The 22,518-nt window shown below is 31.9% G+C and overlaps 1 protein-coding gene across 1 annotated transcript; it reads right to left on the reverse strand.

Annotated features, from left to right (window-relative positions):
* Positions 1-5,637: 5,637 nt before the first annotated feature.
* On the reverse strand, positions 5,638-12,970 carry LOC119685213. The gene is made up of 4 exons (XM_038099446.1): positions 12,373-12,970; positions 8,133-8,339; positions 6,969-7,026; positions 5,638-6,897 (listed from the first exon to the last, which is right to left on the reverse strand). Exons 1-4 carry the CDS (start codon positions 12,925-12,927, stop codon positions 5,681-5,683), a joined length of 2,037 nt encoding a protein of 678 aa, XP_037955374.1. The 5' UTR covers positions 12,928-12,970; the 3' UTR covers positions 5,638-5,680.
* Positions 12,971-22,518: the final 9,548 nt, after the last annotated feature.

Raw genomic sequence — 22,518 nt, forward strand, 5'->3', positions numbered from 1 at the left:
TAACGTGAGCCACCCTAATGACATACATATGATATAACCGTACGTAAGGAATGTTATTACGAAATACGTAGTACTACTTTGATGAAAAAAGAAAAGAGATATGGTGAGTCGAAATAAAAATAGCTTGTGAAATTATTGACGAACTTAAAGCTATCAAACAAACGGCCATCGTAACTACTTAGAGAAATGCAAACCTAGTAATTTAAGGTGTATTTTATCTGCAAGTAATACAAGTACTGTGGACCAAACAGCAGAGTCTATATCACAGTGCTCTGATGCGACAGTTAGCCATAAGAAGAAAATCGTTCTATCTCTAGAATCGGTGCCAATGCCACGAAGTGCCAACAGCCATATAATTTTTCTGAAGCGAATTTTTCTTAACGAAATTCCATATCGGGAAACTAACATCGTTATCACCAGAGTTTGCAGCAGGCGATAACAAGTCGTTTAACTTCATAAGCGAAAACCAAATTCCAGCATTCCATTTGTTTTCACAGTACAAAACATAAATGTAATTCCAAAAGACATCAAACTTTATGAAGTCAATAATACAACTATAAACACTTATGGCATTCGAAGATTTAGGACTTCATCGTAACTTCAGCTGGAACTTCGTAATAGCTAATATAAAGTTACTAATCATAGGCGCAAAGTTTTTGACAAATTTCGGTTTAGTGCCACACATAAAAAACAAACGGCTGATTGATCCTCTGACATCTTCATCTGTCTCAGGGTCCGGAAAGAACGTCGATATCCATGATATCCTTTATCAAGTTGTTCAACATAGTTCGCAAGTATATAACCTATCCACTCCTAACAACTACAAACTGCCAAAAACTGTCACAAATAAGCCATCAGATTGAAACAGAGTAACGACCGTTTGTAGAAAAGCTAAAAAGATACTCTAGATGATGGGCATGTGGTGATTACCGTAAATTGAAAAGCAGCACGAAACCCGACCGTTATCCAATACCGTACATTGATCAAGTGTCAGAACGACTTAATGGAAGTACAGTATTCTTTAAGATTGACATTAATCGAACATATTATAACATTTCAATGAACCTGGAACATATTGGCAAAACTGCAGTCAGCACTCCAGTGTGAATGTTTGAATTTGTCGTAATGCCTTTTGGGCTAAAAAATGGAACTCGAACATTTCAACACCACATGGACTCAATCTTTCGACCCACACCATTCGGTTTTTATCATTTAGACGATATTTTCTTTTTTTTCAGATAGGATTAAAATACTGCACTCATATCTTCTTACGTGCTGATCATATAAGAGAACCACTTTAGCCGCCATATACAGGTCCGCATAAAGTTATCAAAAAGATAAGTAAACGGATCTTCAAAATTCAAGTGGGCACCAACCAACTAAACGTCTCGATAGAACGGCTGAAGCCAGCGGTCCTCGCAGTAAAACATAAGCAGGTAACAGAACCACCATTCTTAGAGGTTTCAATCAACCCGACTCAACCCAAGCGCAACGATGGCACCAGCAATAAGGTACGCAAAGTAACTTTTGCCGACGAAGACCTGAAAAACTAATGTTTTTTAACTGTCTCTTCAAGTTTTTAAAAATATAAAAGTCATTAACTCATCCTGCACTCCGATTATACTAATAGCTTTCGCTAAAACTCCAATCTATTCGCTAAAATTCTTAAACATGCAATCCGTTTATTTTACGAGAATTACCAAGTAGGCGATTCTGCTAACATAACCTTTTCCGGCGATGTGGATAATGCCGAAAAGCATTAAAATGTCAAAGTAACAAAAACAAAAATTTTCTGCTATTAGTGTTTAATTGATGAAATAATGGATTATTTAATAAGCTTTCTTTCATCTTTCGAAATATTTATGTAATCTTTTAACATGGGAAATTATTGCGCACATGGTACCGAGAAGTTGATCAGATGGAATTTCGAAGTGTGGGACAAAGTTTTTTATTGAATCTTTCTCAGACTATTGCAAGTAGACGCATTAGAACGATTGCCAATAGAATGAACCGTCAATAAAATATGTGAAACTGTTTGTTTATTTATTTTGTTCAGTCGACTGTTGTCATTACAGTATCTACTATAGTATAGTATTGTCAATACCTTCTCAGCATTCTTTTTAATGTTAGCTTTTCGTTTGACTGCAGACTTATTTAAAGTCACCATCATGTTCCGTTGTACTTGGCATGGTTTTTCCAGATTTTCCAGACCATATTGTCTAAATATGTGAGTATATATATGGTTTTCTGTATTTTGTTGTTTAATTAATAAAGCTTACAAGTAATGGGGAGTTCAAGAAGTGCATATTTAGTGAATTATCCACGAGTCAATACATTCGGTTCAGTTTTGTTTGTCAGTGGACTAGTCCATAGGTTGCCTATAGATAGTTCAAATAGTTAATATGAATATTTTTAAGAAGTATCTATTCTGCTCGTTCTAGTTAATCTTGAATCCGAAAGTGTATGATCTACGTTATAGCTTCGACATATCAAAGGTTTTTTAGCGAAGCTTTTACAGAATTGTCGCAACTAACATATGTTGATTTAATGCTGCTTTCTGGAGGACAATATATTTAAGCAGTTTTACGGCACCTTTCTTGCAACAAATTTGTACACATGTTGCCTACGTTTTGTCATAAGTTATGTACATTTTTTCGAACATTTTTTTACAGTGATTTCCGCTGGCAGAATCTGACAAATGGTTGGTGTAATATGTTGTAAAGTTGTCGGTTTTAAAATAGTTTTTGTTCACAAAATGCTTTTCTAATATGACCACTATATAAATATTATATTCAAATACAATTGTCTTAACTTTGTTATTTTTTAACAAAGATAAGACAATCTGATTTTCTGATATTGCACTTTGAGATGCGAAAAGCCTCTAGAATTCTGAGTTCCAAATTCTCATGTGGTTTTAAAATTAATTTAAATGATTCTAGTATGCATATACTAAAGTGCTGTACCGAAAATGTCATTAATGGGGCAGTTGCCTCTAAATCATCTAACGCCCTTTGTTCGTCATTTTAATTGCACGGGTATAAAAGAAAATGATTTGAATGCTTTACATAGTCCGCTGAGATTGCAATCCTAGTGGTTTTTGCAGATGAGTCTGTTTTCTGACTTTCGAGAGTTATTACGACTAAAGGTTGCGATCTGAGAACTATCCTACAAACTAGTTGCGAAACAATATCCATAGGAAAATATAAGTATTGGCACACTGACTAACACAAAATACCTCATTGAATTCTTTATTTCAAGAAAAATCTTCAAAAAGTTTATGGAAATTAAAGAAGGTGCTGTGTAAAATTCTAACTACTCTCCAATTTACCTGCATAAATAATAATTAACAAATACATTGATCAAAACCTTTTCAAATCAATAGTAAATCAAACATCAACTCAACCCGATAATTCTATAAAAAACGAATGGCAACTGTGAAACAAAGTTGTAGATAAAATAAAATATGAATGAACGGGGTACTAGCTCCCACCTGAGCAGAGCACTGCGACTGTGCTATATTAGAGAATACTCTAGTACAACTATTAAATTAGTTGGAACCAGACAGTGACCGAAAAACTTTGAACAACCAGTGACCCATTTTTTTAATCTGAGTCGATCGTCAGTCAACAAAGAACTCAGATTGCCTACACTAGACAAGCTATAGGAGATACATCTAAAGTTCTCAAATACCAACGAATTTTTTATTGGCTACGCCATGTGGGGAGAACGTGACTGTGTTATACCAATATGATGCTTCAAATGTTGATGAAAACAGCCATTCGTAGAAACCTTGATTCATTAGATAAAGTTTTTGAAAAAATAATCTTCATTCGACTTCAAGAAGAGTTAGCAGCGAAATATTAATTTTTCAGTGTTTATAAAAAGATACCTGGGAGTTTGGAGGAAACGAGGATGTTGTTCAAAGATCATTTGACATGAGTGAACAATATAAGGGAAAAAGTTAACGAGGCCCTCTCTTCCTTTTAAAATGCTCCCCTCCCTTAACCTCATTGTTAAATTCAAGCATAAAGCTCACCTAGATGCGCTGCAGTGTTTCAACTGTCAGCGGTATTAGCATACTGTAAAATTCTATGACTTCTCCTATCGATGCGTTCACTGCGGTGGCTCGCAGCCTAAAGGTGTGTGTATTCTCTCACCTAAAGCTTTTGATTCGGTCACTAAGCAACAAATATCTGAAACCATCCCTAAATGTTGCAGCTGTGCTCAATCTGGCCACCTCGTTGGAGCTACAGGTACTCCAAATTCAAGGAACTTTGCGCTTTATGCACACACTACTTTAAATCTATATCGACTAAAACTCTTTCGCTTAGTGAATCTAATCACTTTATTACTTCATTTACTTCTACGGCTATGACCCATAGCACACCCCGGCTTTCTGCTGTATCACTTAACAAACCAAATTCCACCCGTCCTCCCACCACCGCAAACCTGCCTCGTTCATTAACACTTTCATGCCTAACATAGTATCGTATAGTATTTTTTCGTTTGCCTTAAGTAACATTTTTGTGCTCTTATTTCACAAGAGAAACGCAAGGCAAAGTCCTTACCCGCAAAGTTCTCGCTCACCCCTCGCTATATTCTTGTTGCACAGGCACGTCACAATCACCTCCGAAATTCCTCCTAACCAACCCACCCAACCAAACTTCTCAACTTAAGCTTTTAATCTGGACTCAATCTTTCTCATGATTTAGATATATTTACTGTGTTCCCTATCGCGAACCTGCACGGTACACTGCTGGTTATCTGTTGTTATTCCTGAGAGATGGTTTCAGTGGGTTCCAGTCTTACACGGTTTCGTTTGATGATTTCTACCTACTGTAAAAAAAAAACTAAAAAAACCAAATAGTTTAGTTTCATTTAAACTCTTAAAGAGATAGTATAGCTCAACTTGTTGAAGAGATAATATTGTAATACATTTTAATTATATTCAACGTAGTAAAAGACAAAGAATTGACAAATACTTGCTGCAGGCTCCGTCGATAAAGTTCTTTTGGCAATCGCACAAAAATAATTGCGGCAAGTGTAATAACGTCGTGAAGTCTTCTATTGTAAGCAAACTGCATAAAACAAATGAAACCACAAATACTGCAATAGATAATGGCACGAAAATTCTGCAAAATAAAGTCACTAAAGAGCTATGGCGGCATATTAAAAGTTAATCTATGGTGTGACCACCACACCAGTTGTTTCTGCAGACAAAATAAGTGAGTTCGTGGTGGAATAAACTACTGAGTAGCTACTACCCCAGAAAATACGAAAGCTATTTTGATGAGTATGCGAAAAGTGGGAGAAGCTATTAGGTCCTAATGCACCATCACCTGATATTTGAATAGTTTCCTAATATAAAAATTTTATTATTGAAGCCAATATTACGTTGAAATTACAAAAAAGGAATCGCAGAGTTCTTCAATGTTATCAATTTTAGATTTAAAATTTATAAATCCCCATCTTTAGGACAAGTTTAATCTAACTATTTTAGGTGAAAAAGAAGGAACCTCTATGTGTAAATACCTAATTTATTGAACATAGTATTGTGCACATCATAGTAAGCTTTAAAAAATACAAGAGGAACTTAAAAACGTTTTATTCACAATTAAAATTCTACATTCAGTTGGTTCAATATATATTTTAAGAAGCCTCTTAGAATTAATAATGTTTTTTATGCGGTCATAACTGTTGCTGATTTATGCTTATGCATAGCAAATTGGGATCTTGACAAAACGCTAGCATTACAAACTAGACAATGGTAATGAGTATGTTTCATGTTATAAGAGCAGCTCAGTTCCTGCGACAATTGATTGCATATATCGTTATCACTTATGCAATTTGTCTGTGAGTGGACTACGATCGTTGTACAATTTTCGTTGCATGTAATTTTACGAAACCCGGCCAATCGTATACATTCCATTTTCATATGCAAACGTCGATGAGCCACCACTTTATTAGTGTCGGAACATACAAATGTACATTTGCGACAGTGGAAATGGGATGTTTTTTTTGAGCTGGCCTTATTTGACATAAACAGACAATTAACGAATCCACATTTCATGTTTACACGATATTGACGGAAGTCATCTCCCATTAAAGAATCCAGTCGTTCGTGACGCGCGCTATGAGTAGCGTAACGAGTTTTATCGCAGAAACTGTAGCAGCAATCATTTCGATTGCAGTGAAAATGTGTTTGATGTTTGCGATAAGTGCAGCGGGAAAACCCGCAATCTTCGTTGAAACGAAATTTCACATACCCGATTGGGGTCTTATCGTTCTTTATTTTTAGTAGTTCTTCATTTTTGGACACAGCTTTTGCTTGGTTATTAACTGCATTTTCTGGTTCTATTGTAGCAATAGCCGCCACAGTATTTGACACATTTCTTAAGAATAAGCTCATTTCATACATGTTATTAGTGTTTGCAGGGATAGATTTTCGGTTTGATGATAAGCTGCTTTCTTCAAAAGGTCTGAATTGTCCAGTGCTAGGTGCTAGGCTCACCTTGAACTGCTTCTGTTGGAGGCAGTGCTGATAATAAGCCTGTACTAATTGCTGAAGTCTAATGTTCAAAGGTGGAGACCATTCAATTTCCGCGGAGTGTTCATTAATATTATTTTGTTTCTTACATTGATTTATTTTTGATTTGCTACTAATGCTTAAATCTTCTGGTAAGTCTTTTTCATCACAAATTGAGCTATTATTACTCTTTGAATGTTCCAAATATTTCCTCAAACACGTCTCTTTATTCCTTTTCAAGGATGTTTGCATTTTACTGGCTTTCTGCTTTGTCGATGGCGTCTTTGACTTCCGATTTGCTAGTAGACGCTTAAAACACATATTGAAACCTTTTTTATTTTCTGGAAAGAAAGTTCCAGTCGCTCGTACAACTGCAATAAGTCAAACATTTGATCAAATACATATATTTGCATATTATCGCATTAGAAAACAATATATTTACCTTCCAGTTTCCTGTTGTCGTCTTCACAAATTTTACTGGAGTCGGTTGGTATCAAAATCTTGGAGATAAAAAAAATGTATCAAACGAATTTTCTTTTTACAAAAACTGTATATTTTTTAACTTAATTTATTCTGATAATTAGACTATGTTTATAATTGAACATCCTTCCACAATTAAACTTAAATATATCAATTACGACAAATAAATTAATAATAAAAAATTATGCTAATTAAATTAAATTTAAAAAATTTTCTTATCAAAAAGTTATGAAAGTTTGAATATAAAATTAGATCCAAATCTGTAAAGTGCATTATTTTTTATTTTTAATTAACATTTTCAAACATGTGTTTCTGTTCTTTAAAAATTGCTCTTCATTTGCTTCTCAGTTATTAACAATAGGCGTTTTTGAAGGCTCGTTAATATGGCAAAAAACATCAAGTTGCTGGCCTATACTGGCCGAAATGTACGCAAAACAACAACACTATTTTCTCTATCTAGGCCAACAGTTATATACTGTGTATACTGGCAACATACTTCGCCCAGTGAAGAAAAAAGTGTTACCAACACAATAAGCGAACGAATAAGCGAATAAGAAAAAAGTGTTACCAACGCTATTAGCGAACTATTGTGAACCTTCATTGGAAATTCCAACGAATATTGCAATCATATGTCAAAAATTATATGTAAACAAAAATTCAAACAAAATTCAAAAATTTCATACATTTTAAAATGTAATTTACTGCATTACGTGCACATGTGCAAGATTTGCTATTTGCCAAAACAAAACACTTGACAGATTGCAACAGTGATGCCAATGTCTAGCTTAGCGAGTTTAGGCCAGCATGCGTTTTTTGACACACTTGCGAGCCACTGAAAACACCTAATGCATACGCGATTGATATACTGGAATGGCTCAAACTAAATAATTGTAGTGCTTTGGTGCATTTAAGTTAATTGTGGAAATGCTTTAATTGTAATGGTGTAAACGTGCTATGAGTATTTGAACAACAATCTTGAAGACCCAGTGCAGTTAGTGCTTAAATAGGTTATAAAGTTATAAATCTTATTAATCTCAAATGTTACTCATAGTTTGAACTTTTTCTTTGATTCATCAATATCAACTTAAACCAAACTTCAGTTTAAAAACTTAAAATCCATGCTTACCTTTTCCTTTGGTAAATCATTTTCAATGCATTTTATATTTCTAGTTTGGTAGAGGTGAAACTGTTCAACAGCACATTCACCGCTTTTGGCACCAACAGTTTTTTGGTTTTCCCCGAATTGAGATTCCTGAATTGATGTTGCAAGTGCATCCAATCCGTATTTTTGAAGTTTAAATGATGTGAAAATAGCTTGTGGCGCTTGTTGCGTCTAGCATTTAACAGAAGATAAAAGTTATTAAGCTTCACAAGAGAAACAAAAAATTATTATGAAAAAGGCTATGACTTCGGAAATAGTGAGTGAATATAAACAGGCGAAATTTCAGTAAACAAATATTTTTCTTAATAGCAACACTCTAAAAAGGTGACCATTCACAGTAAAAAAATTAAATAAATAAATAACAAAGTCAAAGTTAATCAAAGTCGATTAATAAAAAATAAAAATCCGCTGTCGAGAAGCGATTGAATTAATTACAATAACATAGCTATAATTAATATTTAGGGATGCAGGATGCATTATTTAAAAATTTTGTTTTCCAAAGACGAAACCTACATTTCCAATGATGAAATTTTTTGTAGAACTCGAAAATCATAATGATTTTTTTTGGTGAACCGTTTTCCACATTAGAGTGGTTTTCACAAAACCACACATTGCATATGTCCCCAAATCTTTTTATTATCAACATAAAGCATATATATCACGAACGAGCATTCTCTATGGCAAGTTGCGCCGTCTTGAAGCGCACTTGGAATAGACGAAATCATAATAAAATCCTGAAAGATCCCATTTGAATGATTGCTTAAGGCTAGCGTATTTTCCGATAACATTAATGGATTCAAAATATTGAAGGAAAGTATGTCGTCAAATCGTTTGTCTTATACATTTGTTAGTCTCTTAACAGCAGTTAGTAATATATTCAAGAAAATATTAAAAGAAGGCATTATTCAATTTATTCAAGTTAAAAACATATACCATCCTCAGCAGTTCGGATTTCGAAGAAAACATAGCTCCTTTTTAGTACGATAAAGGAAAATTTTGCAAGTAAAAGGAGCACAGGTACAGTGTTACTAGATATTAAAACAGCATTTGACCAAGTTTGGTTTTCAAAATGGTGAACTACGGCTTTATTTTTCAGCTAATTAAATTAACTAAGAGTTTTCTAAGTCAGCGATCGTGCATATTATGAATAGAAGGATTTGAATGCGTGTTAATTTTCACATTTACTGGTTGTCTTCAGGGATATTTTCAATATTATATAATATATATATGTCTAGTTTCCCTAATCTGGTCAACTGTACAACTTTTATATTCGCAGATGATATTGATATACTATTATCACTATTCTATGCTAATGAAATAATTAATAGTTCATAAAACGCTTTCTCATCAGTGAACATCACTTTGATACAGGGAAAATTTTAGTCAATCCTAATTCCAAATAATACTTCAGTGAGTTGGGAAAGTAAAATTAAATAACTAGAGAAGTAGTTCTAGAGGAGTAGTTAAATTAATATTATTAATAATTGTTAATATTTAAATTGAAAACGAAGTGTTCCTGAACTTTTTAAATTTACATATTAAGTATTAAAAAACACAAGTTTATATTATATTGAATAAAACTTGAATTAATAATAAAAAAAATGTTAAAAGTGAAAGTGGGTAAAAAGTGGGCATCTAGCAAGTATTTGTAGGCTAAAGTCTAAATTTGCTAATTATATATCTGAAAACTAAGACTAATCGACCAATTTAAGTCTAAAATGTCATCAAATTTTGATATTGAATCATTAAGTCTAATGTTGGGCCTTTTCCGAGTTAGTGCATCTGGGCACTTTTACTCTTTGATAGCTGGGGGGTTTCTGCAGAGTCCCACCTATCTCACTGACCAATTTGTGTATTCCTCATAAGCTTTGTGACTGATCTAAGATCTGCGTATCTCCCCGTCCGGTTAATGATTACTCTGAGATTAATGCTAACTAGGGCAGCCTGTCGGTTTTCGCATATAGCTTCAGTGAGAGCAACAACAATACTGAAATTGATCGAAATATGTTATTGAAAAATAATAACATATAAATTTTCGATTGGTAAAGAATTACGAGAAAAAGCAATGCAAAAATATATAAACTCCATAAATTGTAAAGAACAAGATGCAGGCAAGAGTGAAATGGTAAAACCAAGAAAAGTAGTGCACTATTTTCAAATTTTCTAAATTGTAATTTTTTTAATTATTTTTATTGAATTTTTAATTACTTTTGTAATTAACTAAATTAATAGTAAGTACACGTACGTGATTCAATTGAGGAAAAGTGAATTGAAGAATGATCGTTATTTTTTAAAGGAGGCGTGTTATGTACCATATATTTATTATGAACCGAGCCCAATTAATTTTATACACATACTTGAAAAAAAAAAGAAATAAAGTCATTTGCTAACAAAAATTTCACTCGTTTCAATCTAAATAATAATAATGGGTACAATGAATATTGAAACGTCTGTAGGTTGGAATTAAGAATAAGTAAAAAAGTAAGGTCTTAAGTATCTATATTTCATTACCATTTATATTAGGTCTTTTCGATGATTCGCAAGTATCGCAAAAAACAGCAAGTTACTGGCCTATGCTGGCCAAAATGTACGCAAAACAACAACATTATTTTCTCTAAGCTCATCGGCCAGTAAAGAAACAAGTGTTACCAACGCAATTAGCGAACTATTGTGTCAAAATTTATTTGTAAATAAAAATTCAAACAAAATTCAAAAATTTCTTAAATTTTAAAATTGGAAAAAAAGAAAAATTTGTGTTTTATTTTGAAATTTTCAACATTTTAACCATTCCTCTTAATTTTGTATTGAATTTAATTTTCAAATTATGTTAATTATTTATTTTTATACATAATATAATTTGCTTGCATTATGCTATTTTCGCTATTTGTCAAAACATAACACTTGACAGATTGCAGCAGTGATGCCAATGGAACCCGAAGCCAATATAGGCCAGCATGTATTTTTTGCCATACTTGCGAGCCACCGAAAAGGCCTATTGAACACAACAGTCAACATTTGCACCTTTACTTCTAAAATTTTCAGAGAAATAGCCGAAGTTAAGAAAATTATAAGCCATATATATGTTTAGGTTGTTGAAAGCTACATATAAGTGACTTCATTTAGTCATATATGTTCCCAATCTATAAATGAAATGCAACAATGGGACCACCAAATTTTAATACTACGATAATTGAAGTTTGGTTGGTATACTACACTTTGTATATGTATGGTTTTTATATGAATAATGACACTATCACTGTAAAAGTTGTCAATTTAATTTGATAGTGCGATCATATTATGAAGTATATATGGTAATTTTAAAAAGAAAATTTTAATTCTAAAAGGAATTCATAATGGCACAAAATCTATGCGTTGCTATTAATTATACAAATAACGTGATTTGCATATTTAATTTGTAATCGCTCATCGCTCATCGCTCATATTTCACAACATTTTAATTGTAAAACTGAATACCTACGCATATTGCCCATTTGAAATTCTGTTTCCTTTTCTTTTATAGTAATAACTGATTAAACTGAAGTTTCGGTCTTAATGACTGGAAACGTCCCTACATACTTTGTAATAGATTACCGCGCGAAAAGCTCGTTCGTGAAAATATTCAAATTTAACAGGATGAACACATTTATTTGAGCTGAGTTTTGTTTTGGAGCTAAGCATGTTAATACCACATGTAAAGTACAAGAAATCTATGCCAAAATATCCTTGATTATGGATAATAATCAAGGATATTTAATAATTAAAAGTATTAGTATAGTGAAAATGACGATACCTTCGACGCATCTACAATAACACGGCACTCAATACAGGTGCAATAGATGTACTCTGCTCACTAATTTTGACTTGTTATTGAATTTGTACGTGGAAAAAATATTAATCTGCAATTTGAAATCTAAAAGTGCTTTTAAGCAATAAAGTAAAAATAAGCAAACAATAACTTAAAAAATTTTTTATTAAAAATGTATCTACAAGTTACCAGCAATGCCGTTGGATTCAATTAAGTAGAAATTGTGATACAATACCATTAACTCATTTCGAATCGAATAAAATGAGAACTACAATACATAATTTTTAACAATCTAGTTCTTTCTAAGCACAACAAAAGACTATGAAAGAGAAAAGTTTAGTACACCTAACAAAAACTATGACGAGCATTACTGAATATTACCTCCATACGAATACTTACATTTTTATAGACTTCAACGAATCGATTTTTTGGTGGTCGTCCACGCTTTCTGTTGAAAAAGCCATCAATTGACGTGATCTGCTTCACTTGATTTGAGGATGATACACCTGAAGAGATAGTCTCTGCGATGCAACCAATATTTCTAATTGAACTTGCTTCGGTCGCATTGGTAGGCTTTCCTACCGAATTTTTACTTAAATCGATTACGATATCAGTAGATTGGTTTTCCACCTGCTTTTCCTTTTTGGATAAAGCAGATTTCATACACTGCATTTGCAGCAATATTTCTTGGTGCGGTCGAAGGCATTGTGGAGGATTTGTATGTAATTTGCACTCATTTTCATTAATATGATGAAATAGCATATACTTAGACATGTCATTTTCTTCTTCATATGAATTTTTTCTGCTTTTATTCCGAATATTTAATAATTTCAGCTTATTTTCAGCATTCTCAGGTATATTTAGTACTTGTTCCATCGAGTCATTTTTATTAAACTCTAAATTATTAAAACTTAGTCTGGCACTGGACGATTGCGTTTGGGTAGACAGACGCATCTTAATTTGGTTTCATACTTCTTCCAATGTACCAAGCTCTTACATATTGTCTTCTGTGGCAAAGTAGGTTGAGAAAAACTAAATTAATTATACAATATGAGTAGCTATTTATATTAGATTCAAACTAAGTTCACTAACATATGCTATAATTATAAACAGATATATGTTAGCGGGAAATTTTATAAAAACCTAATGAAAATATTTATGAATTCTATAAAATTTTCTTCATACTTCATTAAGGATAATATCTCAACCATGCACTTTAAAGTTTGGAGTGCTCCCAAGAAGCCCATAAGGACTAGGTTGACGATTACTGGTAGAGAATATTAACATTATGAAAACATATATAAATTAAGATACAAAACGTTTAAGCTAGAGTCTGCTGAAGTTTGAATACTTTCTACAGACTTCAGATCATGAAATGTTACCCATTCCGTTGCCCTAATTTAGCAGTATAGTTTCAGTGATGTATGTTAAACAGACTGTCATTCAATCAATATGGAAAATTGAGTAATCTCTGGAAGTGTTAAAATGTATTACATTAATAATGGGGATTCCATAATCCATTTTGCATTTTCAATTTTTATTTCACATCTAGTTTTCTGCAGCATTGAGACTCTCTCTTAGTTCACACAAAATTGTTGTATTGGACTCAGTGAAAATTGACCGGATATAGATTCGAAGATATGTACTTTCAATAAAAGAGTGTCGCAAAAATTTCCAAAGCCAAATTTCCCTATGTTCATGCGATATTGCATTACTAGGCTTTTTTCTGGAATCATACAATAGATTGTGTGCCTGCAGATAATTGTAAGCTTTCGATACCTTAAAAATTAACACCCATGTCATGTCACCCATGTAACACATATGTATGTATTTTGCAAATGATAAAGTTTTAACAATATTCTAAAATATATGATCGAAACCTCAAGGTTTCGGAAGAAACAACTTGATATCAAAAAAATATTAAAAATATAATCAAATAAAATTTTGATAGCCGTATATAAGAAGAGGGTTAAAGTAAATTCAGAGAAGGTGCTCTGCATTTAAAGTATCGAAAAAATAAGGGAAATTTCAGTTTTTTTTAAGTAACTAGCAAAGAATTAATTTTAGGGTTAATTTAATTTAATTTAAGGTTAATTTTATACATTGCAAGCGTCTACGTCGACATCTTAACCTAGTCCACTTGTAAAACTTTATTTTTCTGACATAATTGGTTATCGGTCATTGTTAATTCTTTCGTGTTTCGTTTACCATCCATGATTAAGTCTGTTATGTTTTTATAAAAGAACTTTATACATTACAAGACTTTTTCTCGAAAATTTACACAAAATTTTCAGTTTTTTTGAAACTAATGGATTTTTTGATCTCAAAAATTTAAATATTGGCCTGAGAGGGTTAATATTTATTACATAGTAGTATTAAAATTTTATATTAATTTCTTATATTAAAACTTTTCAAAAACATAGACCACCTCCCATACAAAAATTGGGTTCTTAACTCCCATTAGGTAAGATCTTAATTTTTGGCATTTGAAAATGTTCACTACAAATACGTAACTCAAATTGATAATTCTGGTTTTAAATAGCCACGATGGTTTTTACGATATTCACTTGAAACCTATAATACGAATTCTTGTCCTTCTGCGTCTTTATTGAGCATATTATAATATCTTGCCACTAACTATATGCCACGTTAGCATATATTCCATGAATATGGATCATGTTGTAAGAAATGGATGGAGATATTATAGCGATTCAAAAAGTTGATTGATTGATATAATGTAATGTTGATTTTGTCTTATGTATTCCCATTTAGTACACTAACGTAGTACCGTTTTCATAGTTAATAGATTAGGTTAGGTTACTGGGGCTGTCCGAAGACTTACTTAGACCATAAGGTCCATTGTGATACCCTAAAGAATTTAACACCTGTCCCTATAACCAGTTGGTACTGGCCGCAAAGCCATTGACACGAGCTATGGAAATAGAATCTAGCTCACTTAGTGAATTGAAAAAGTGTGACCCTAAGTAGGAGAGTCTATGTCTATAGTCTATAGTTAATAAGTGATTCAACTATTTTATTTCTAATACATCGAGGTATACTTTAATAGAAAAATTCTAGCCTGAGTGCTTCCTCTGCTATACGCCACAAATACTTACAGAATTGAACTAAAACAACTCACTGTAATTCGTCATATATGTTTGTATAGACGTTTGTAATGCATAAAAGAAAATTGTATTTCTTAAAAATACTATGAATCAGGCGATCCTCCGATCTCCCTAAAATTAATACTGTCACTGGGAAAAAAAAACAAAATATTTCGTTGAGTTTCCAATACTTTCAACGTTGTTTCTCGTACTTAAAAAATTGTAGGTCTTTTATAAGGAAATCGAATTTTCGTAAAATAAAAACATATAGAACTAACATCAGTTTTCGAGAACATAGTCTTATACTATATTTACGCTTACAGTCACTGAACTAAGGTTAGCACATTTTGATCTCATATATGACACTTATTACTGCAAATTTGGCTAGTTAATTGTGATATATTATAGCGATTTGTTGATAAAAACTATAACCGATCTGCACACTTTTACATAGTAGTAGTTATATTTAAATTCAAACCAGAGTAAATTAAATATATCAGACATACTTAAGTTTTACTCAAGTCGAAGTTTACAGTCCGTTCTGAAACAAAATTTGTATTGAAATCAGCATAAACTCATCCGGAACAGTTCACATTCGTATTCTTAAAACTTGTTTTGATTTGTTATTAAGAGTAGAGAAATTTGTTGGATATTATCATAGAGAACTCTAAATAACATTATCACTTAATTTCTGGTACAATCTGAATTCAAATCAAACTAACTTCAATGTACTATAAGATGAATTCAGATCTTATTCAGATCTTATGTATTATTTTCATAAATATCATTTCGTTATTGTTTGTTTCACTCAAATACGAAAAAACTTGGAAAGTAAGTGGAAAAAGGTCAATTGTAGTAGATTAAAGTAGTTTGCTTTTATCTTACTTAAAGCACAAAAAATGTTTATATATGGCAAATTAATAATAATAATTGAAACACCATTTCATAAATAATTTACTCAAAAATGAATTTCCACTTAACAATAAAGAAAATCGTTACAAACGTATGCACGCGACTTATTTTACTTATAAATTAGAATACTTTAATTTACCAGGTGACCGTCAAACTCGAACCCCCGTGTTACACAAATTTAACGTATATGTGATATGAAAAAATTTTTGTTTTCCTACACTCCTTCTCCAGAAAACGAAAGCCGGAGCTCAGCTGCGGTGGAGCCTAAACAAATAATACTGGTACTTGTATTTTCAGTACGAACAGAACTTGAGTTCTGCCGATAGTAAAGAAAGACAGTCAGTTAATGTTTCTCTTTTAATCTCTTGCGTTTCTTACTCTTTGTCATTGTTCGCTGAGTAAACCCTTTTTTCTCTCCAGACCGTTGATCATATTTTAATAAACTAAAATCATTTTTGACTTTATTTAAAAATAAAGTCAATAGCATAAAAATCTAAACATGATTATTAATGCGAATATAACACTAAGTAATGTATGCGTTTATTAAATAAAATTCGAATGGCTTAAATACCAATTATATAATTTCATATTCGCAGTATTTTTTGACACTACTATAGAATAAAACAAAAAATTAAGTTAATTTTTATTTTGTTTCCTTTATTAGGCGTTTTCGGTGGTTCGCAAATATGGCAAAAAACTGCAAGTTGCTGGCCTATATTGGCCAAAATGCACGCAAAACAACAACACTATTTTCTCTAACTAGGCCAGTACAGGTAACCTGTATACCTATACACACATCGGCCAGCGAAAAAAAGTGTTACGAACTATTGTGAACGAATATTGCAATCATATGTCAAAAAATAAATGTGTTTCATAAATTTGAATATTGGGAAAAAGAAACATTTCACTGTTTTATTTTGAAATTTTTATCATTCCTTTTAATTTTGTATTTATTTTAATTTTCAATTTTTTATTAATTTGTTATTTTTATTTAGAATGTGATTTGCTGCAGTATGTGCACATGTGCAAGATTTGCTATTTGCCAAAACATAACACTTGACAGATTGCAACAGTGATGCCAATGTCTAGCTTAGCGAATATAGGCCAGCATGCGTTTTTTGCCACACTTGCGAGCCATCGGAAACGGCAATTGTAAATTTAAAATACTTTTGTTATTTTATGATAATTTGTCATTATTTGTCGCCATTATCGTGTTTGGTCGAATTATGCTATAAAAATTGGTATATGTATAGACAAAATAAAACCGATAATAACAAAAAATTCTAACTCAGGATTGGTATAAAAAAATACTTCATAGTTGTGCTATTTTAATTTTTCTGTTCACGTTTTTGGTTAATGTTTACAAATACATTACTATATATATTCTGTCTTAATGATCCTTTAAACTAATTAAATTTATAATATATATGACCGATTAGATTAATTTTTTGGGAAGAATTTTTTCGAGTAATTGAAGTCGTAATTGTTTCTTTTAGAGTAGCAAGAAAATACTCGTAAATTACAAAAGAAAATATGTGTAGCAACAAAAAAGCTCTTTAAACCTTTAGAATTAGGTTTGACTCGTAAAAAATGTTAAGTCTTAAGTTTCTGTGTAGCCAAATTCAAAAATCAGTCTATTGTGAATGATCACTGGAAATATGTTGCAAAATTCCAGTCGTCCGTTAAAATCATATGAGGATTTCATTTACTGATCATTTTAAATGTATAAATAAATAAATTTATTAGATAAAAATGCTTACCATTGCCCTTCTTCTAATAAATCAATTAATTCTTAGTGTTTACAATTTTTATATTTTATATTATACACAACACAACCGAAAACATATGTCAAAAAACCATTTAACATATTTTAAAAGTGATGCCAACTTTTTGAACCATTGAACCTTTTTGAAACGTTTTCTTCGATAAAATATTGCCATTTTGAATGCAATTTTATTATGCCTGTCTCATAAAGGTCCTCTTCCATTTTTTCAAAAAATTACGGCAGTCGATTTTCACAAGCCCCTCCTGTAGTGAATTTTTCACCAGAAAAATCGTTCGCATAGGGCAGGAAAAGATGATAATCACTTGGTGCCAGGCAGAACTAAAGTGAATGCAGAAGAAATTTCCAACCAAGCTCCCGGAGCTTTTGACATGCCATTATCGTTGTGTCTGGTTTAGCGGTATCCTGATGATACACAATTTCTCTCTTATTGCCCAAAACTAGCTCTTTCTGGGCGATTGCTTCTTTCAGACGGTTCAATTATTGACAGTACAGTTCCGAGTTTAGAGTTTTGCCATAGGAGAGCAGCATATAGTAAATGATTCCCTGCCAATCCCACCAAACATACAATAAAACCTTCCTGGTCGTCAATTCTGGCTTGGTGATTATTTTAGCCCTAAAAACTATAAAGTGTCGATTTTGTTGGGATTTAGCAGCGATTCAGTTCATGTGGATTTTCTTTGTATTAACTCATGTAGCACCCATACATCGATTCGTGTGGATTCTCATCTTTCTCATCTCATCTTTCGAACTCCATCTAGCGTAACCGAAACGTAATTCTTTGTGCGTTCTTCATTAATGTAGTTTGCTTATCGAGTCGTAAAACCACTGTTCTCTTATGTATTCTACAAGTATCTTTGCGTATACATGTTTAATATATTTATATATATATATATATATAAGTTCTGTTAGCTTGTTAGGTGTATAAACTCTTTATCCAAATTGGGCTCCCGTAATCTATCCCACGCCTTTATGGGATTTCTTTCTAAGAATCTCTTCGACATAATTGGCTGCTGCTGTAGTCTTTCTATCAAATTTGATTTAAATTTTTATTATTTAAAATTTTAAAATGTTTTAAAATCAGTTAAATTAAATTTTGTAATATCTTGCAATATTACAGAATTATTGGATTTTTTCGATTCAACCTTTGAATAACAAAATCAGAATTTCTAACATTTATAAATTGGAATTTGGAATTATCAATTTTTTTCAGATTCAATATTTTGAACGATTAAGTTGAAACTTTTAAATACTGCTATCATTTTCAGGATAATTATCTAATTAGATCGAAAATTTCATAACCTATAAATTTACATAGTAGTCTTATAGAATTCAAAATTTTAAATAAATAGATTTCAACTTTCAATAAAATTTCAAAATTTCAATTGCAATTTGAATACTTAATAAAACTTTGAAAGATTATACTGCACCTGTTACTGATGGCCTATTGATATCACTAGTCCCTCCAAATTCATTCACATCTGTTTATCAACCTTGAATTAATTTCTGTCAGGTGTCTTGACCCCCCCAAAGTATGCTCAGCATTATAGTCCCTGTTACTAAAAATTATTTGCTTGGCTGTGGAAATAATGCAGAAAACTACTGTACTGCTTTTTATTTTACTTTTTATAGGTATTCCTGACCCACCGCAGAATTCCATCACTATCGAGATATTGTGTGTTGAAAAACGTAAATCCTTTAATTTTAAAATTGTTAAGTTTAGTTAGGTGGCTTTCAGATATAACCATTATATTAATAGCTTGCCTCCTTAGAAATATTTTCTTGATCAAAAAATATTGCTTATGGAGATATTGTTAGGCGAACACCAGCTTTGGAAGCGACTGAATTGAGAAGATTTTTCAATTCCTTGGTCAGAGCTATAGAGAAAGACGGGAGAGTATTTATCAAATTCAATACTACAAGAATTGAGCAAATAAGATTTACATATCCAAAATTTTTCAGGACAGGTTTATGATAATGGTGCCAATATGATCGCGCGCGGCTTTAATAAAGGCGTGAGAACACCTTGTGAATGCGACAGTTGGAATTTGCTTTTGATTGATGCAGCTAATTCTTCAACTACAACGAAAACGTTTTTCGGGTTTATCAAAAAATCTATTTTCTTTTTTCAAAGTCGAGCTAGCGTTGGAATCTTGTGAAAACTAAATTAAAATTGGCCTTAAAACCTGATGATGATGATGTTATTGAATGCGTAAATGAACTGAAAAATAAAACTGATGATTCTACAAGTCTAAGCGATTGTGAAGTAGTTCTGAATGAAATGCTAACTTTCGAGTTGTAAAACGCGTGTGATTTGAAATTTTACTATATAAAACTATATAAATAAACTATGGCAATCGGGTGAGGTTTACTAGAAGAGCGTTATTGACACTCTACGCTCACTTCGTATTTACGTAACTGGACTCTCATAATACTGAAAAAAGTGAAAAAACGTTGAACAAACCCATTTGTAGAAAAAAGTTATGAAATTTCACCTAAATTAAAAAAAACAGAATAGCAAAGAACAAATGATTGTTTAGTTATAAAGATATTGATAAACCCATAATATCCATTAAAATTCAGTGATGTAAACTTTTTTATCTTAATGATAGTTACTATCATAATTAATACCGACTGTCGATTCAAAGCACTTAATATATATTTTAAAGAATTTAGTTTCGTATATGACATAATCATATGAATATGAATCGAATACCTGCTCAATCATTGTAATGCTTAAGGCATAATACTGTGGGAAGGTCAAAACAGCGACATTAAGACTTTTGAACTGTATAAGAAACTGCTGCTTTCAAAATCGAACTTACTAGAGTTAATCAGCGGTATAAAGCAACTCATCCGGCATATTAAAGAAAATAATTTAGAGAAGTATATCCGAATGTTTATATATGGTAGTAGCCAGAATCATGCCCACAGTTCCAGTCAGTACAGCTTCTGCAAAAAGAAGCTTTTCAAAGTTAAAATTGATTAAGACCTACTAGAGAAGTACGGTGAGCAAAGCGAGATTTGCATTAGCAAATTACGATATAATTTTAAAGAAATACAGTGAGGCTAAAGATAGGAAAATTAATTTACATTAATCTATGTTAATTTTAATTTGATTAGCAATACATACTTTCACACATCCTTCGTCATAATCGTGAATGTAGATTATTTCTTTTATAACTTAGTAATGAAAGGGGTCTCGCAATTCTGATCTCGCCGACGTCCAGAGTTGGTCTAGCTCTGCCACTAACCCTCAAGATGACTATACCCTGTTGAAATATCGGTAACAATAAAATATATTTTTTAAAACTAATTTAAAGAGTTGTATATTATTTAACGTTAACCAATTAGCCGTTCCAAAAACACATATGTAAAAGAAATTTTTATAAATAACAATTGCTATATATTTTACTTCTATTGGCTTCAACCAGGTCAGAAGATTCCTCAGTTACTAAAATTATAATTATAGCAATAGTTTGCATCTCTGATGTATCATAAATCGCAGAAGGTACTATCACTTTCCCTCATTATATATATCTAGAGCTAGAATATCGAAAGAATATCGTCGCTCTTCTACTACTCTTCTACCTTTTTGGTACTAAAAAAGGAACTCAAATGCAATGCTTCTATGTAAAATGCTGTTTGCATTTAGCTTTGATTCAATCAAGTGCTAATATAAAGATAAATTCAAAAAAATAGTTTTTTATTATATATATATATGTACTTACAGTCGGAGTCACAAGTCTACAAGTAGGCAATAAAAAAAACTTTATTTGAAATTTTTTTCCAAAAACTCAATTTATTGGAAACATGCTTTATTATTTTTTTATAATTAATTAATATATATAATAATTTAATATATTATAATTAATTAATATATTTTTTTATATTTAATTTTTTTATATCATTGATAATGTTTGTCAAGGATAGCAAAACAATCGATCAAAAGTCTACAAGCAGTTGGTATAAGACGACGTTTTAGTGCAAATTTCTGATTTTTCATGCAATTTAGTAACTAGTTCGGTAACTACAGGTTTACAGGTTTACTGGTGTCCTGAGTTATTATGTGACCCCATTATTTTAGTATTATGTCTTTCAAATGCTGTTTGGTCGATATTGAATGTTTACGAGTTTTTCTTTCCAAAAGTCCCCATAAATGTTCAAATGCATTCAAATCCGGTGACTGTGGAGGCGTATTTAGCAGTCAAAGACGCTCAATTTCTGCTGTTTGTTTAGGATCATTGTCCTGTTGAAAATAAAATCCATCTGTTAGTCCCAATTTGTCTGGTTTTGATCGCATATTACTCTTCAAAATGTTTAGACAAACTCAAGATTATCCGTATCATTAGCTGCCATACAACCCCATACTCCATTTTTTACAGTTGGTAAGAGATTTTGTTTATTCTATGCTTCATATATGACAATTACGCCATACTAATTTACGTCCTTCTATGTCAAAAACACAGAACTTGGATTCATCGGAGATAAGCCTATTGTTTCACTATTTCTCCGGCATATCTACATATTATTAGCAAAAGCAATGCTCTTCTTTCGATTAATTAAAGATAGGTAATATTTCCTTCGTGCTACACTACATTGAAAACCGGCCCATTTAAAAGTTCTGCGTGCGGTGATCACAGAAATATTTCTTGCAAAGCTTTCCTGTATATTACGTACAATTTCCGATGCCGTCAAACGTGGATTTTTCGTTACCGTATTTAATATTGAGCGGCTATTACGATG

Source organism: Teleopsis dalmanni, chromosome 2, assembly GCF_002237135.1.
Source record: "Teleopsis dalmanni isolate 2A chromosome 2, ASM223713v2, whole genome shotgun sequence".
Taxonomy (NCBI): domain Eukaryota; kingdom Metazoa; phylum Arthropoda; class Insecta; order Diptera; family Diopsidae; genus Teleopsis; species Teleopsis dalmanni.

Coding starts and splice junctions, on each gene's coding strand:
- LOC119685213 (XM_038099446.1), bottom strand. CDS start 12,927: ATGCGTCTGTCTACCCAAACGCAATCGTCCAGTGCCAGACTAAGTTTT. Junction 7,027..8,132: donor ATGATTTACCAAAGGAAAAG/GTAAGCATGGAT, acceptor TTTATCTCCAAG/ATTTTGATACCAACCGACTC. Junction 6,898..6,968: donor CGACAACAGGAAACTGGAAG/GTAAATATATTG, acceptor GACTTATTGCAG/TTGTACGAGCGACTGGAACT.